General features: G+C 36.6%; 1 protein-coding gene across 3 annotated transcripts in view; it reads left to right on the top strand.

Annotated features, from left to right (window-relative positions):
- The window catches only part of GOLM2 (golgi membrane protein 2), a 106629-nt gene that overhangs the window by 25791 nt on the left and 63645 nt on the right, over positions 1–17193 (top strand). For all 3 annotated transcript variants that reach the window (XM_032343548.1, XM_032343549.1, XM_032343550.1), the window contains exons 2-4: positions 6926–6980; positions 13880–13982; positions 15687–15777. In XM_032343548.1, the coding sequence (XP_032199439.1) occupies positions 6926–6980; positions 13880–13982; positions 15687–15777 (249 nt within the window). The remainder of the gene's footprint in view (positions 1–6925; positions 6981–13879; positions 13983–15686; positions 15778–17193) is intronic.

Here is a 17193-nt window from a genome sequence, read left to right on the forward strand (position 1 = left end):
GTTACTAAAGAAAGAGATAAAGAACATATGTCTTGGAAGAGAGAAAAAAATGTTTAATGAATGATAGTAAACACATTTTAAGAGATTAATATGGGAAAGGCCAAAGACAGCGTGCATAATCAGCCAATTATAGATCGACTTCAAATCCCAGAGAAAAAAGCATTGCAGAAGAGGAGAGGGAAACTAAGGCCTAAGGCAATGAAGTTGATAACAAGGGGAAATAAATGAGGGAGTTTAGAAGTTAAGTTATTGGAGGATAATTAGAATTATACAAATACGAATAAAGTACAATTTAAGGTAGAAAACTATGTATCACAGAGAGTGTGGAGCATGAAGATCTAGGGAGTCATTCAGCAAACATTTACTGAGATGGATGCACAGGGATGAGTGAGAGACACAGTCACTGTTCTCATGGAATTGTCATTTCTTTTTTTTTTTTTTTTAAGATTTTATTTATTTATTTGACAGAGATCACAAGTAGGCAGAGAGGCAGGCAGAGAGAGAGAGAGAGGAGGAAGCAGGCTCTCTGCTGAGCAGAGAGCCCGATGTGGGGCTCGATCCCAGGACCCTGGGATCATGACCTGAGCCGAAGGCAGAGGCTTTAACCCAATGAGCCACCCAGGCGCCCCGGAATTGTCATTTCTGATAAACCTTGGGAGTAGAAGACAAGGTGACATTCTTATTGGAAGTAGGACGGTGTGTGATAAAAGAATGTTTAGTTTTTGAAAGGATTGAATATGAGGTTCTTACCAGCGGACTTGAGTCAGGCAAGGTATTTTGAGTATTGTGGGTTTTTGAAGGATATGTTGGAATCCAGGTTGGAATCTGATAGATGTAAATTAGGCAAGGGCATGGGGTTGTGTTTGTGTGCACACGTGCATCTGTGTGCATGCATGTCTAATACATACTTCTTATCTCCAAAGAAATTTGATAGAGAAATTATTTGAGATCTTGCATATTGTAAAAAAGGGAGTTTTGGCAAAAGTCTGAAAGTGACCAAAAGGGACCTGTATAGCCAGACAATGAGAGTCCTTTCATAAAATAATGATTAAATAATACTTCTTAGAGTTTATGTACTATTACCTGTCTGGAATATATTTAGGGGGGAAAAAGTATTCCTATAGCATTGCCAATTCCAACAGAGTTTTTGTGGTAAAGTGAAATGTCTTTTTCTGATCATGCAATAGTGAGAAATTAAATTAGTTTCAGAACAATTGGGAAGTTTTATCAGAGTCATTTAAAGGTAAGCAAATTCATGTTAGAATACCAGAAAATTAAAACTATGAGGAGGAATAATCAGAAGGGAAGCCAAGCTTCCTTTTGAAGGTGATGAGATGGTTGAAGTATTAAAGAAGTGAAGACTCTCAGAGGGTTAAAGCCAAAGGAGTTAAAGAACTGATTAATGAGAAGCTTAAAAGGAAAGGAAGACAAAGTTGAAGAAATTAGTGCAAATAAATCAGAAGCCAAATAGGAAAAGTCTTCATAAACAGACTCAAGGTAGTAGAAAACATAAGATTAAAGCCAAAATTAAGTCATTGCTTTATATTAGATTTTGCAAGAATACAAAAAAAGTTTCATGTTAGCTGAAAACACATTCAGATTTCCTTGAAAGGATAACATTGAATGTTAGAAGGATTCTTTATGAAAATATTTTAGAAGCTAGGTAAGAACTGAAGGGGGTGATGAGGTGTATATATGGAGAGAAGAGACATTAGACGCCTATGATATTGCAATGTCAAAAAGATGAACAGATTAGTAGCAGACATCAAGAGTCTGAAAGTGAGCAATACAGTAAAATTGCTGTAGAGGGAAGAGAACTTCTGGGTATAATGATCTACCAGCTGGGCTCTGCTGAGATCTTTGAGCAAATCCTTGGCACCTCTGTTCAAAGGCATGTGGAAGGTGTGATAACTTGCACAATGAAACTACTGTTAATAGGAAGTGAGAGAAATTGGGAACTGGTACTTGCCGGTAATACTAAACATTAAATATAAGATTATTGTGAGACTCCTGCTGGAAAGATTGACAGGAATAATAGAGAACATGAGATGCGAAGGGAACACTGTGCCATAAGGGGGAGTGGGGTCTGAGAAGCTAACTGAAAAATTCTTCATGGCAAAGGAATGGGGTAGAAAATTTATTATGCTTGGAGTAAGTAAAGACTTATCTAGACAAGCTATGATTTTCTCTTTAATACCATGTAAAATACATTATTCCAGAGCAGTTTTTGAAATGTGAGGACTTGATATATATGCCATGGGATCAGCATCTCCGTTCTCAAAAAAGAATATTGAAGAGAAAATTAAAATGATAAGAATAAAGCAGTACTGTTCATATAATCGTGTACTATTTTTGTGGTCTGTAGACTGAATTTTCTTCCTCCATTAAATTTTTTTTTAAGTATATAAGGATACAAAAGAGACAGTTTAGGGAAGCTGAGCACTCATAGCCTAGCATTTAAGAACAGCATCTCTCTAGCAATTTAAAAAGCAAGTAAAATAGAGTGTAGAGAAGTTGGAATAACATCATAAAAATGGATAAAAAACAAAGTCATGCTAACTTGTTGAAAACAAGAAAAAAAGATGGTTATGTTCTTTGGGGGGGCAAAAAAATGCAAAGAACAAGGAGGGGGATCCTGAAAATAAAGGAAGTGGGAAAGAATGTAAACACAGGCTAATTACAAATGATTGAAGAGTAGTTCTTAGTGATCAGCTGCAGAAATTGGTATCAGTTTCTCCTGCTACCTCTGCGCCTTTCCATCAGTGATCTCACCATTAGTTCCCTTGGCTTTAATTGCCTTTCATATGCTAATCAGCCTCAACTCAGTGGTGCAGAAGCTCCAGCCTTTTCCAGATCTCTTTTGGGGTGTGTCACAAGTGCCCTCATATTCAGCAGGTTCAAACCTGAAAAAAATCATTCCCCCACTTCTTCCCACCCCAAGTCTATTTTTCTTGCTTCCCTATTGGGGAGTATTCCATCCTTACTCATTTAGTGTCCTACTTTAGAAATCTAAACATTGTCCCTGGTGTTTCTTCTTTTACCGCTGTTATCTAATCAGTCAGCAAGATTATTCATTCACCCTCTTTCATATTTCCCACATATATTTATTTCTCTGTTATTCTATTAGTTTAGACCAGAGGTTGGCAAACTTTTTTTTCCCATAAATGGCCATATTGGAAATACGTTAGGCTTTGCAGGCCATATGGTCTTTGTCACAATCACCATAGCTCCAGCCAGAGATAAAATGTAAATGAATGGATGTGGCTGTTTCCCATAAAACGTTATTTATAGACACTGAAATTTCCATTTCATTTAATTCACAAAATATTATTCTTCTTTTGATTTCCCAACCATTTAAAAATGTATAAACCATCCTTAGCTTGACATCCCTCCCAAAACAGGAAGCAGGCCAGATTTGGCTCACAGGCCATAGTGTGCCCTTCCCTGGCCTAGACCATCATTTTCTTACCTGAAATGCAACAGTGGTCTCCTGCTCTCCTACTTTCCTTACCTGGTCTCCCTCGCTTGTCTTGTCCCTCTGGTCCATTCATCACACTGAAACCAGGTTGCAAATTGGATCTCTTTACCTTGCTTGAAGTCCTTTAAAGGTTGACCATTGCCATTGGAATTTTTTGGCATAATGTGGACCTTGCTTACGTTTGTAGGCATATTTCTTGCTATTTCCTCCTGTCTGTTACAGCTTCTTAGAACTGTTTGAAGTTTTTGTAATGTGTAGTATTTTTCACTTCAGAGTTTGGACACATGCCTCGAATATCTTTCCTCCTTACCCTCAGCCCACTTCTACCTGGCAAAACTTTACTCTTCCTCCTGGACATATTTTAGCTATCATCTCCAGAAGCCACCCCTCATTCCCCTAAGACATTTCATCTAAGGAGTTAATGTTTCTACTAAGTTTTCCTGTCATGTCTGTAGGACCTAATAATAGCATTTATTTTACTGTATTATAATTGACAAGTTACTTGACTGCCTCTCCTAAATAATAAACTTCTTGGGTGCCTGGAGTTTGTCCATTATTTTATCTCCAGTTTCATATCCAGTCCCTGTAATACCTTTGGCATTTTCATTTCTATTTTTTTGCATTAAAAATTTGAGAAACAATTTTTATATCATAAAACTTTACATTTTAAGATGTACAGGTCAGGTTTTTTTCTCCAGTTCAGTTTGGTTTTTAATAAATTCACAGTACTATGCAACCACCACTAATTCCAGAACATTTTCATCACCACCAGAAGAAACCCTATGTTCTTTTGCGACTGGCTTCTTTTACTTAGCATATATAATGTTTTTAAGGTTCATCCATACTGTTGCATGTACAAGTACTTCATTCCTTTTTATGACTAAATATCAACATCATATTTTAAACTTCATTCTTCAAAGCTACCAAGACTCTAGGGGAAAAAGAGAGAGGGACTCCTAAATTGCCACTTCTGTTTCAACTAGAACAGGTATGCTTTCATTAGTTATTTGTTATGGATAAACTTTCACTTGAAATTTGAAAGTCACTGGCTCTCCGTTTGAAGAGTATACTCTTCTTAGGGCTAAAGGACTTTTTCTCCAATCTTCTTTATCACTGTTTTCTCCCCTTTATTATGTGCTATAACCAAACAGTATTTTGATCAGGACTTCATATGTGCCTCATGCTTGCTTGCTTGCTTGCTTTCCTTCTTTCTTTTTTAAAGATTTTATTTATCTATCTGAGAGAAAGAGAGAGATATCGAGAGACAGCACAAGTCGGAGAAGCAGACTCCCTGCTGAGCGAGGAGCCTGATGCAGGACTCAATCTGAGGACCCCAGGATCATGACCTGAGCACCGAAGGCAGCTATTTAACAGAGTGAGCCACCCAGGCGCCTCATGCCTCATGCTTTCTTTGCTCTTTAACATTTCTTATGCAATCCCCTCTATCTAAAATGTCTTTTTCTACCAATTTACAATTTTACTTAGCCTTCATAGCCTAAGTCCCTTCCATAAAGTTTTCCCTGATCACATCAACTAAGATTCATCCCTGAATTCCTACAGTAATTATACTGCTTTAGGTGCTGCCTTGTCTACTGATTCCTTGAGGCTGCTCTCATGTTTTCCAGTTGTTTTATATTCTCCCATCCAGTACCTTGGCATAGTAATTTTTTTAAAATGAGAATGAAAGTGACATGGCCTTTAGAAAAGGAGCAACCTCACTCCTGGGCATTTGTCTCAGAGAAGTGAAAACTAATGTTCATGTAAAAATCTGTACATGATTTTTCATAGCACCTGTATTTGTAATAACTAAAAAGTAGAAACCACAAAAATATACAGTAGTTTAATTTTTTTAAAAAACAGTAGTACATTCATATCATGGAATACTACTCAGCAATAAAAAGGAATGAACTATTGATATATGCAACAACTATGTGTTATGCTGAGTAAGAAAAATCTTAGAAGTTCACATGTTGGGGCTCCTGGGTGGCTCAGTGGGTTAAGCCACGGCCTTCAGCTCAGGTCATGGTCTCAGGGTCCTGGGATCAAGCCCCGAATTGGGCTCTCTCTGCCCAGCGGGAAGCCTGCTTCCCTCTCTTTCTCCTGCTGCTGCTCTGCCTACATATGGTCTCTCTCTCTCTCTGTGTCAAATAAATAAATAAAATCTTTTTTTAAAAAAAGATCATGTTACATGGTTCCATTTATATAAGATTCTTGAAATGACAAAGTTGCAGAGATGGAGGACAAGTTAGTAGTTACCAGGGATTAGAAATGGTGTGAGGAAGGAGGATAGATTTGAATATAAAGGACAGGATGAGGGACATCTTTGTGATGATAGAGTATAGAGTATTCTGTATCTTGGTTTTGGTGGTGGTTACATGAATCTGTACATATGACAAAATGACATAGAATTAATGCTTACATGTTGTACCAATGTCAGATTCTTGGTTTAGATGTTATTCGTGGTTATATAGGATGTACGCACTGGGGGAGTTGTGTGACAGGTACATGGGACTTCTCTGTGTTGTCTTTGCAATTTCTTACAAATCTATAATTATTTCAAAATAAGAATTTTAAAGCTTTCTCTTCAGAGATTGAGGAGGTATTTATCATAATCATTTTGGTACTCATGGAGCTGCTTCTGATCAATATGAATCTGTAAAGTTACTCTTGAGGGTGACAAGGGAACCTGTTTGTAGCGATATTTTAGTTGCATTTACCAATTCAATGAAGCCTTTTTAAGCAAGAACTGGTACAGTAGTTCTTTGTGGGTGAATCCTAGCTCTCCAAAGCCTTTTAAAAAAAATTTTTTTAATTAAGTGCTGAGCCTGGGGTGTCTGGCTGTCTCAGTTGGTAGAGCTTGCGACTCTTGATCTCAGGGTCATGAATTGGAACCCCATGTTGGGTGTAAAGATTACTTAAAAAAAAAAAGATTTAAATGAAGTTCTATGCCTTAATTTGAGTCATATTTTGGTATACTTCTAAGTTCTTACTGTTCTTTTATATTGGCTCTTGAAGGGCAGTGAATACAATTATAGGTCCTGTGTAGTATATGTTATCTTATGGGAGCTTAATAAGCATCAGTTATTTTTGATTTGCCATTAACTGATTCAAATAATTAATTCTTTTCTTAATACAGAGTTAATAAGAGGTCTCTTCTGGTAAGATTTTGAAAAATCCCATTATGCAATATTCAACTCAAACTTTTAAATGTTTGAAAGTTAATAGACTATATGGTAAGTAAAATGAATATCCTTTTACAAATTTAAAATGAGTATTACAAAATCAGAATTTTTCTCTTAATTCTTTTTGGAAAGGGATGGATTTGTAGAAGTTAAGAATTTTTCTTTTGCATTTATGATCAAGCTCAAAGTGCATATGAGCCAAAAAAAGGAAATATGAGCAAAACTGTATATTCTATAGTAAAATGAAACTTAATTTTTTTTTCAGGTTAAACTACAGAGCAACATATCATATCAGATGGCAGATATACATCATTTAAAGGGTAAGAAACTTAATTGCAGATTAAAGATAAATAAAGTTCACAAAATGTCTAAAATCCTTAAGAATTAAATAGTTAGCAAAATGATATAAAATTTTTTGAACAGAGTGATTCCAAGGCATTTATCCTTCTGTCTTAAGATAGAATAAAAGAGGGGCGCCTGGGTGGCTCAGTTGGTTGGACGACTGCTTTCAGCTCAGGTCATGATCCTGGAGTCCCGGGATCGAGTCCCGCATCGGGCTCCCAGCTCCATGGGGAGTCTGCTTCTCCCTCTGACCTTCTCCTCGCTCATGCTCTCTCTCACTGTCTCTCTCTCAAATAAATAAATAAATAAAATCTTTAAAAAAAAAAAGATAGAATAAAAGATTATAATGTTGCTTTATATATAATAAATACAAGTTAAAATTTGCATTTAATCTTGTGTGGTAGACTGATTTCATGCAATGAAATGTTGTTAAAAGAAGCATCAGAGAAAATTGAGCTGTAGCTTAAGAAGCTATCAGATTTCTAGGGAAAAGGTTAAGGAATAATCCCTTTGTACTGTTTCCAGCTGCTAAAATAATCCATTCAGGTCTAGAGGAGCTTTGGACAGGTCCTCCATGCTTAGTGTTTTAGATACCCTGGGAATAGAAAGAAACTTAGAACAGAAAGAAAACTTGAAAAGAAAGAAGCCAGGAAGGAAGCATCTGGGGGATTCAGTTGGTTAAGTGACTGCTTTCGGCTCAGGTCAAGATCCTGGATCCCAGGATCTAGTCCCACATTCTGCATCGGGCTCCCTGCTCAGCAGGGAGTCTGCTTCTCCCTCTGACCCTCCCTGCTTTTATGCTCTCTCTCTCAAATAAATAAATAAAATCTTTAAAAATAGAAAAAAGGAAAGAAATAAAGAAGCCAGGAAGAAACCTGGAGCTGTATGTATATATTCCCCCCTTAGGTGAAAAAATATATCACTAAAGCTTTTATAAAAAATAATAATAGTTAAGGAGAATAAACTCTATATACATTATTCCTTACATTACTTCACACCGTCACTGGCCTTTGGAATTTGGAGTCTGAAGAGCACCCCCCTTCCCTCCCACCCTTTTGTTACAGCACTATATTATTTTAAAACTTTGCAACAATGACTCTAAGATTTTGTATGTGGTTAATAAACGCTTTGTAATTTCAAAAATGTATCTTTATAACCATTTTAATACTCTTTAGGTAGAATTAGATGTTACATTTTTTTTTTTTTAAAGATTTTATTTATCCATTGGACAGACAGTAGTAGTAGACACAAGTAGCCAGAGGGGCAGGCAGAGAGAGAGGAAGAGAAGCAGGCTCCCCGCTGAGCAGAGAGCCCGACGTGGGGCTTGATCCCAGGACCTTGGGATCATGACCTGAGCCGAAGGCAGAGGCTTTAAACACTGAGCCACCCAGGTGCCCCTAGATGTTACATTTTTATTGTCCTCTTGAAGAAGCTAACCTGGGTTGGCTTTGTAGTTTATTGAAGTTTTGCTCTTCACCTAGCAAAACCATCATTTTGTGTATGTGTGTGTGTGTTGTAACTTGAAAATAAAAATTATTTTTTACTATCTGTGATTTAGAACAGCTTTGACGTTCTCTTAGAAATTTACTTCCTGGGTGGCCATGTCTGTTTTTGTTGCCTTTGTGTCCATGTTTTACTCTTTTTGACTCACAGCAGTACATCAGGAAGACACAGAAGATGCCACTCTGTCAGTGCTGCTTTCTGCTTGCTATTTTCTTAAAAGATTTATTTATTTGACAGACAGAGATCACAAGTAGACAGAGATGCAGGCAGAGAGGGGGGTGGGAAGCAGGCTCCCTGCCGAGCGGAGAGCCCGATGCAGGGTTCAATCCCAGGATCCTGGGATCATGACCTGAGCCGAAGTCAGAAGCTCAACCTACTGAGCCACCCAGGCACCCCTCTGCTTGCTATTTTAACAAATGATTCTGTTTGTCATCAAAGTACTTTCCTATTAAATAATCATAGATCAGTTGAATGAGAAGTCCAGTGGCTTCTGCTAGTCAATGCCAAAGTAAATGACAACCCATGTGACTGAGTAAAAATATTTATTTATTGTATTGTGTGCAATGATGTAGATCTTGAGATGTTCAGAAATTTTCTGTGATAATCTTTAGTGGTAAGAAAGGCTTTGATTTGAACTCATAACTGTACAACTTTTGGTCTTAGTGCAATTACTAAAGCTTGGACTCTTAGGAGTGAATATCCTTTTAAATGGATTTTTGCACTTTAGGAAGTATTTCTACTGAAAGAAACTTCAAATCAACTATAAAATTCAAATTGGACTCTTTTCATTGAGATTAATATTGGGTATAATGGAATTAATACACACCAAGACTCTAAAAAACCTTATGGTAGTTAATATTTTTTTGGAAATGAAAGGAATGAGAGTTGGTTTTTAATCCCTGAGATAACAAAGTAACATTTTAGTATACACCCATTTATCTTGAATAGCTTGCCTTATTTTTATGCCTATTACTGAAAGGAAATTTGAAATAAAAATTTTCTAGAAGTAAATTTATTTATTTATTTATTTATTTTGCCTTAAGTGTTGGTTCTAGGCAACCCATTTCTTAACTACATCTCTCTCTTTTTTTTTTTTTTTAAAGATTTTATTTATTTATTTGACAGACAGAGATCACAGGTAGGCTGAGAGGCAGGCAGAGAGAGAGAGAGGAGGAAGCAGGCTCCCTGCTGAGCAGAGAGCCCGGTGCGGGGCTCGATCCCAGGACTCTAGGATCATGACCTGAGCCGAAGGCAGAGGCTTTAACCCACTGAGCCACCCAGGCACCCAACTATATCTCTCTTGAAGGAGTATGGCCATGCCTTTCTGTAATATACCCTGGTGTTACTGTCAGAAGTAGAACATTCTGCATGATCAGCTATGGACCTGATCTCTTGTTAAGTTACTCTGAGAATCCTGCCGTGGTTTTCAGGGGGAGCCACAGTAGACACAGAGTATCTTTGGGTTTAAAATAAAGAAAACAAGGGGTGCTTCGCTGGCTCAGTTGGGTAGAACATGCAACTCCTGATCTTGGGGTTGTGAGTTTGAGCCCCATGTTGAGTGTGGAGCCTATTTAAAAAGTAAAATAAAATATACTGCAAGAAAGAAGGTAGAATAAAGACAATTAAAAAAATTTAAAAACACGCCATCAGCTGAAGGTAAAATTGAAATATAGGAAAGATTTTTCTTTAGTTTTGCTCTCCAGTCTATTTACTTCTCCCCTTTTCAGGTCTTTTTGTTAAAGCACCAATTAGCTCCCGGCTTTATAATCCTTTCCCTGTATTCAAACAGAAAAGAATCTGGTAGTTTACATGGACGGAACTCACTGGTGTTTTGTTTTTCTTTGTCAATTATTTTTTAAGCCTTTTATTTCCAGTTAGAAATAAAACTTTAGTTCTTTATAAAGGAATTTCCGATGTAGTTAGGGAAAAACTGTATGGGGAGGAGGAGAAGCCATCCCAAATCTTTTTTTTTTTTTTTTTAAGATTGTATTTATTTATTTGAAACAGAGAGACACAGCAAGAGAGGAAACACAAGCAGCGAGACTGGGAGAGGGAGAAGCAGACTCCCCGCTGAACAGGAAGCCCAATGCGGGCCTCGATCCCAGGTCCCTGGAATCATGAGGGATCATGACCTGGGCCGAAGGCAGATGCTTAACTGACTGAGCCACACAGGTGCCCCTCAAATCTTGAAATCATACTAAGCCTCAGGCTCATTCTGAAGATAAACTTAGCTACTTCAGTTATTTTACTGTGTGGGGGAATAGAAGCCTAAAGACCACCAGTTGAAGTACATTCTCTAGTGGCTAGCTACTTAGTGGTGCTCATTTTTTTTAATTGTAGTAACTTTTCAGTTTCCTGCCTGAATACAGGTTCACTGAACTGGCTGACCATAAGCTACAAGGCTTTTTTGCCTCTTGCTGAGATCTCATTGTCTCTGTAGAATCAACATCCGTAGCTGAGGCCAGAGTTTGTCCTACCTCTAGTCCTCTGTGTCTTAGGAGATGGGGCCAGGGGTCAAGTAATAAGCAGAATGTGTTATTCAGGGATACCTGACATCAAATTTGCTATTTTTATCTGAGGTGGTTGTAACAGGTGAAAAACTATGAAGATCAACCATGTTTACATATTGGAGAATTAATAGAGTAAAAAGAAAGTTTAAATGTGGCTTGACTAAACTTACAGAAACAGAATGGAATGGTGGTTACCAGGGGTTGAAGTTGGGGTGGGGAAAATGAAGAGATGTTGGTCAAAGTGTACAATCTCTCAGTTATAAGATGGGTAAGTTTGGGGATCTAATAAACAACATCGTGATTATAGTTAAGAATACTGTATTGTGTACTTGAAAATTGCTAAGAGTGTATCTTAAATGTTCTCACCACAAAAAAGAAATGATGATTATGTGAAATGATGGAGGTGTTAGCTAATGCTTTAGTGGTAATCATACAGTACATAAGTGAATTAAATCAACATGTTATACATCTTAAACTTATACAGTGTTCTATCTCAAAAATATATTTTTTAAAGATCTTATTTACTTACTTGACAGGGAGAGACAGTGAGAGAGGGAAAAGTAGAGGGAGTGGGAGAGGGAGAAGAAGGCTCCCCAATGAGCAGAGAGCCCAATGTGGGACTTGATCCCAGAACCCTGGGATCATGACCTGAGCTGAAGGCAGATACTTAATGAGTGAGCCACCCAGGTGCCCTCAAAAAAATTTTTTTAAATAAAAAATGTGGCTTGAATATATAAACATAATTATCAATTACAAACATTTTTATGTGAATTATTAACTTTTCACCCCTGGTTATTATACTATACAATAACTATTAATATGCATGTTTTAAATGTTTTATTTATATACTTCAGCAAGTGTCCATCTGACTTTAAAATTTTTATTTGTTGTCATTGTCACAGTTATGATTCCACAATAAATTTAGAAAGTAGAGAAAAAAATATGCTCAGAATCTCACCATTATACATGATCACTGGTAGCACTTTGGTATGTTGTTATTCTAGTCCAGTTTTTTACATGTATATAATTACATTATAAATATATTTTACCTCTGCTTTTTGAAAACTTATATCCCAAGCATTTTTGGAGTGCCTTTAAAGTAATAAGACTAATTTTAGAAGCCTTCCATGAGAAGTAGATGTTATAATATTGGTACATTATGATTAGATATATTTAGTCTTAAGAAATGTTACTTTATATAGAAAAGACTTCTGTTGCCATTTATAAAAATTAAGACTTTCTTAACTACTACTTTTGCTTACTGCTAAGGCTGTTAGCTAATTTTTTAAAAAAAGATTTTATTTATTTGAGAGAGAGAGAGCGTGAGCATGGAAGGGGCAAGGGGCAGAGGGAGAAGCCGGCTCCCTGATGAGCAGAGGGCCTGATGTGGGACTTGATCCTGGGACTACCAGGATCATGACCTGAGCCGAAGGCAGTTGCTTAACCAACTGAGCCACCCAGGTGCCCGAATTTTTTTTAATCCTCTGTTTAAGAAACTGACGTTTCTCTTCTCTGGCTGCATTTCTTTTATTTGTAGGGTCACGTGAAGAGGGAGCAGTCTACAAAATATGGGGCCGGTGATTGTGGATTAAATGTCAACAAAAGAGTATCTGGGGCACCTGTGTGGCTCAGTCCGTTAAGCTTCCAACTCTTGATTTTGGCTCAGGTCATAATCTTAGGGTTGTGAGATCAATCCTGGCAGCGGTTCCTACTCTGCATTGGGCGTGGAGCCTACTAAAGATCTCTTTCCCTCTCCCTCTGCCCGTCCCAGCCTCCCCTTCTCTGGGGAGCAGGGGGCAGGGAAGAGTATCTGGTCCCACTTTTAATCTACTCTTCAGCCTGGAATTTCATGTTATTCATTACAACTAAAACTTTCAGCTCTTGTCCAGAAATTATAAGCTTTGAAAATATAATTATAGTATATGTGGACCTAGCATTAGTAGCAGAACTAGAAATGAGATCCATAGTGTTTGGCATTTAAATTGGGAGTCAATGGGCACCTGGGTGGCTCAGTGGGTTAAGCCGCTGCCTTCGGCTCAGGTCATGATCTCGGGGTCCTGGGATCGAGTCCCGCATCGGGCTCTCTGCTCAGCAGGGAGCCTGCTTCCCTCTTCCCTCTATCTCCCTCTCTGCCTGCCTCTCCATCTGCTTGTGATATCTCTCTGTCAAATAAATAAATAAAATCTTTTAAAAAATAAAAAAATAAAAATAAATAAATGAATTGGGAGTCAAATGTGATTTAGAATGAAAAAGAAACTGTGAATTCTCTATCCATAGCCAACACATCGATTCCCTGCTCCCCTTTTATTTATTTATTTATTTAAGTTTTATTTATTCATTAGACAGAGGTCACAAGTAGGCAGAAAGGCAGGCAGAGAGAGTGAGGGGGAAGCAGGCTACCCACTGAGCCACCCAGGCACCCCCCCCAACTCCCCTTTTATAAAGCAGATAGGTTTAAAGAGTTAGGGTTTTTTGGTTTTTGTCTTAGTTGCTATTAAGCATCTGACTCTTGGTTTCATCTCAGGTCACGATCTCAGAGTCAAGAAAAGAGCCCCTATCTTGGGCTCCTGCTCAGTGCAGAGTCTGCCTGAGATTCTCTCCCTATCCCTGTCCCTCTGTCCCTCCCCCTGCTCACTCTCTCTCCCCACCACCTTAAATAAAAAAATTAATCTTTAAAAAAATTTTATTGCCCATGCTTGTGTTATAAAAGACAATTAAATGTGGTACTAATTATATAATTTAACTGCCCGAGAGTCTGAGTAAAGAAATTGAGAAGTGTATATAAATTTTTAAAATCCTGTAATTTCTTGATAAGAAGCATTAGAGTGAGTAAATTATATTCCTTTGATTCTTTGTGTGGCTAGAGCAACTTGCTGAACTTCGTCAGGAGTTTCTTCGACAAGAAGACCAGCTTCAGGACTACAGGAAGAACACTACTTACCTTGTGAAGAGGTTAGAATATGAGAGGTGAGATGCTATATACAACAAATAGTTATAAATCTGGAATATTTGTCCAACTTTTGGACAATATCTTTCTTTCTTTCTGATTTCTGTTTTTTTCTTTCATTTCCTTAGGTCTTTTAAATTCCTTTTCTGTTGTATTTCTATGCCTCTTTGAAATCTACTCTCTTTCATTTTGATATGTTAAACACCATGAAAATATCTTTTACAAGATATGTTTAGTCTGCACGTATAGAAGAACTCATTGTCAGCCAGAAAATCTTGCAAGGCCTGAATTTCATTGCATTAGATGTGCAAAGACTGACAGGAGAATCTGTGGTTCTCTTTGAGGGGCATCCAGAAGACAAAGCCCATGCTGGGAGGTGTCCCCAGAATGGCTGAGGGATTGAGTTCCAGCAGCTCCTGCTTTGTATTTCAGTCTTCTTGTGTACACCTCTACACTCAGTTGGTGAGGAGGTCAGGGAACGTCTTTCTAGGAATCACTCTTTAAAAATTTGTTATTTCTTTAATCAATTTTATAATGAAAGTTATCTTTTGGATCTGCATACCCAAAACTAGAAAGATGAACCGTATTTTAAAGCACCATGCATCCATTTCTGACTTCCTACTCTTGTAGGTAATCAATATGTATTTACTTATATACATGTATTTTAACCCGGTAGTATTCAGTAGTTCTCAATTTATCTATAGAATTAGAGAGTTAGCATATTCAAGGGTAATATATTATTCCAGCATGTTAGTGTACCAAATTGTTAGTGTACCAATTGTTAATCTCTCCTAATTGCTGGACTGTTGTAGTTTTCCTTATCTTACTGTAGTAAACACAAGTTATAGAAATTTTAATGCAAAAAGGATTTCTCTCTCATGTTATTTCATTGGTATATATTCTCAAATACAGTATTCCTGAGACAAAATGTTTTATTGGTTTTGTTTGTATCACATATATGAAAAATGGTTGTACTAATTTATAATGTAAATATTTTCCCATACCCCTACCAATGTTGGCTTTTATAATTCAGTCTTAATTTTGCTAGTATAGGAATAAAGTACCATCATATATACATAGAAGAAGTTTAATTGTACTTTTAATGGTTAAAGTTAACATTTTTGTTTATTTTACAACTATTTGTTTCTTTTTGCATGAATGATGTATTTGTATTCTAGGACCATTTGTCCAGTGGAAATTCCCAATCTTTATCTCTTCTGTTCTTTCACGTTTTTCTTGATGGCTCCATTCTATCTTATTTATTTGTTCCTTCCATTCTTGTTCTTCTTATGGTTTAGACTCTTACTGTTGTGTTGAAATACTATCTTTTGGATGAATCATCTGCTGCTATTCCTTATCAACTCATAATTCTATGTTTTCTCATCTGTTACTATATATTGGTCTCATGGTTTTCTCTTCTGTAATGTTTTTTCTCTTCTGTGTTTGAAGTTGGCTTTGATGGTTGTTTCTTTATAAATGTAATTTATAAAAACAATTTTTCATCTTTCTAATTTCTGTTATTTTAATTAGCTTTATAGTATTCTTTATCCTAAATATTCTCAGAATTTTGACTGTGAACTATTTTTATGTCTTTTCTTTGTCCTGTGCCCACCTTCTTGCTAACTGAATGCTTTATCTTTATAAATGTATGTTTTCAACTTCTAGACAACTTTGAGAAGTCAATGCAAGATAATATAGCTTAAAAGAATGACTCTGTGATTTAGTTTTCAGTGTGGACAACAGATCAAGGAGTTAAGAGCACAACATGAAGAAAATATTAAAAAGTTAGCTGACCAGTTTTTGCAGGAACAAAAGGTAAATTTAACAAATACTTAGAATACATTCTTGTTATAAATCTTGTAATTTAGAAATTAAAATATGTACTTTTGTCGTAAAGCATTGTATTTTTAAGTATTCTAGCTTGCCAGTATCTAAAATTGACTTGCAGTGTTTTTATTGCTGAGTAAATTAGACATTTGCAAAAATATAACCTCAACTCTTATAACTAGTTAAGTATTTTTTATCTGACTTTCAAAAATAATTTTGCTATTAATATATTTCTCAGATTGCAAAGTGGATATTCCATCAGTTACTTATTTTATGCTTTTGAGAAATAGAAAAATTTGAGACACCTGTTCATAAAGTATTAATCTCTGTTACTTTAAATTCTTTTCTTAAAACACAGAAATGAAACATTAGTCATTTTGATTCATATTTTTGGGGGTGGCAATTTCTTTTATTAATTTATCCATTTTCATTTGCTATATGTTATGAAGGCCCTGCTAGAAATGGAAGGAATTTGAAAATTACTAGACATTAAGACATGCATTTTTCTTTTGCATCCTGTAATCTCATCTGATTAACCATGACTTGTAAAAAGTCTTGGGATTTAAAGAGAGATGGAATAGTGAAAAGTGTTAGCATCTTACCTACAGGACTAGAAGTTAAGGAAACCAAATTTGTTCTTGGCTAACTCACTGTTTTATAGCATAATATTGAGGGCATTGTTCTTTCTGTTTCATTTTTTTGAATCTACAAAGTGGAGTAGCTGCTGCTCATCTGCAGTCTGCCTTGAAGAAATGTGAGCATAGATTGCTGGAAGATGACAGTGAGTGACTAAGTGAGCTACTATCTTAGCATAGAGGCATTGAAGGCAGCCAGAGGTATTATTGAGACACTAGATGGCTAGAGGGGCATAGTAGAACACAAAAGAAAGGGGTTTGCTGTTGCAATTGAATTATTATAAGACCAATATATAAATAAGGGGATAAATTTACTCTCTTCTGTTCTCCCAAGAAGCACAGGTGAGACCTTTTCCTTTTTTCTGGGCAAGTGTGTACTAGGCTATTTTTATCTTATTAGTTAACTAATGTTCTCTCCAGTTTTTATTTACCCTTATTTTGCCCTAAATGGAACAAAGAGGGGAGGAACTTCTTTCTAGGGTAATGCACCAGCCCTTACCCTTCAGGCCAGCTGCTAGTCCTACTCCCTATCCTTCATTCCCTGTTCTACTACCATAATAAATTGATTCTGTGAAATTTCAGTTGTTTTTTTCATTGGAACAAATCTAATGGAAACTGTATGAAACAAGCATAAGTTGTATTCAGGGATTTTTCTTTTTAACCAACCACATGCCTACCTTAGAAATTACTCTGATGAAGAGGTCTACAAACTAAATCCAACCTGCTGCCTGTTTCCCTATGACCCATAAGCGAAACATGGTTATTACAT

Source organism: Mustela erminea, chromosome 5 (genome assembly GCF_009829155.1).
Source record: "Mustela erminea isolate mMusErm1 chromosome 5, mMusErm1.Pri, whole genome shotgun sequence".
Lineage (NCBI taxonomy): Eukaryota > Metazoa > Chordata > Mammalia > Carnivora > Mustelidae > Mustela > Mustela erminea.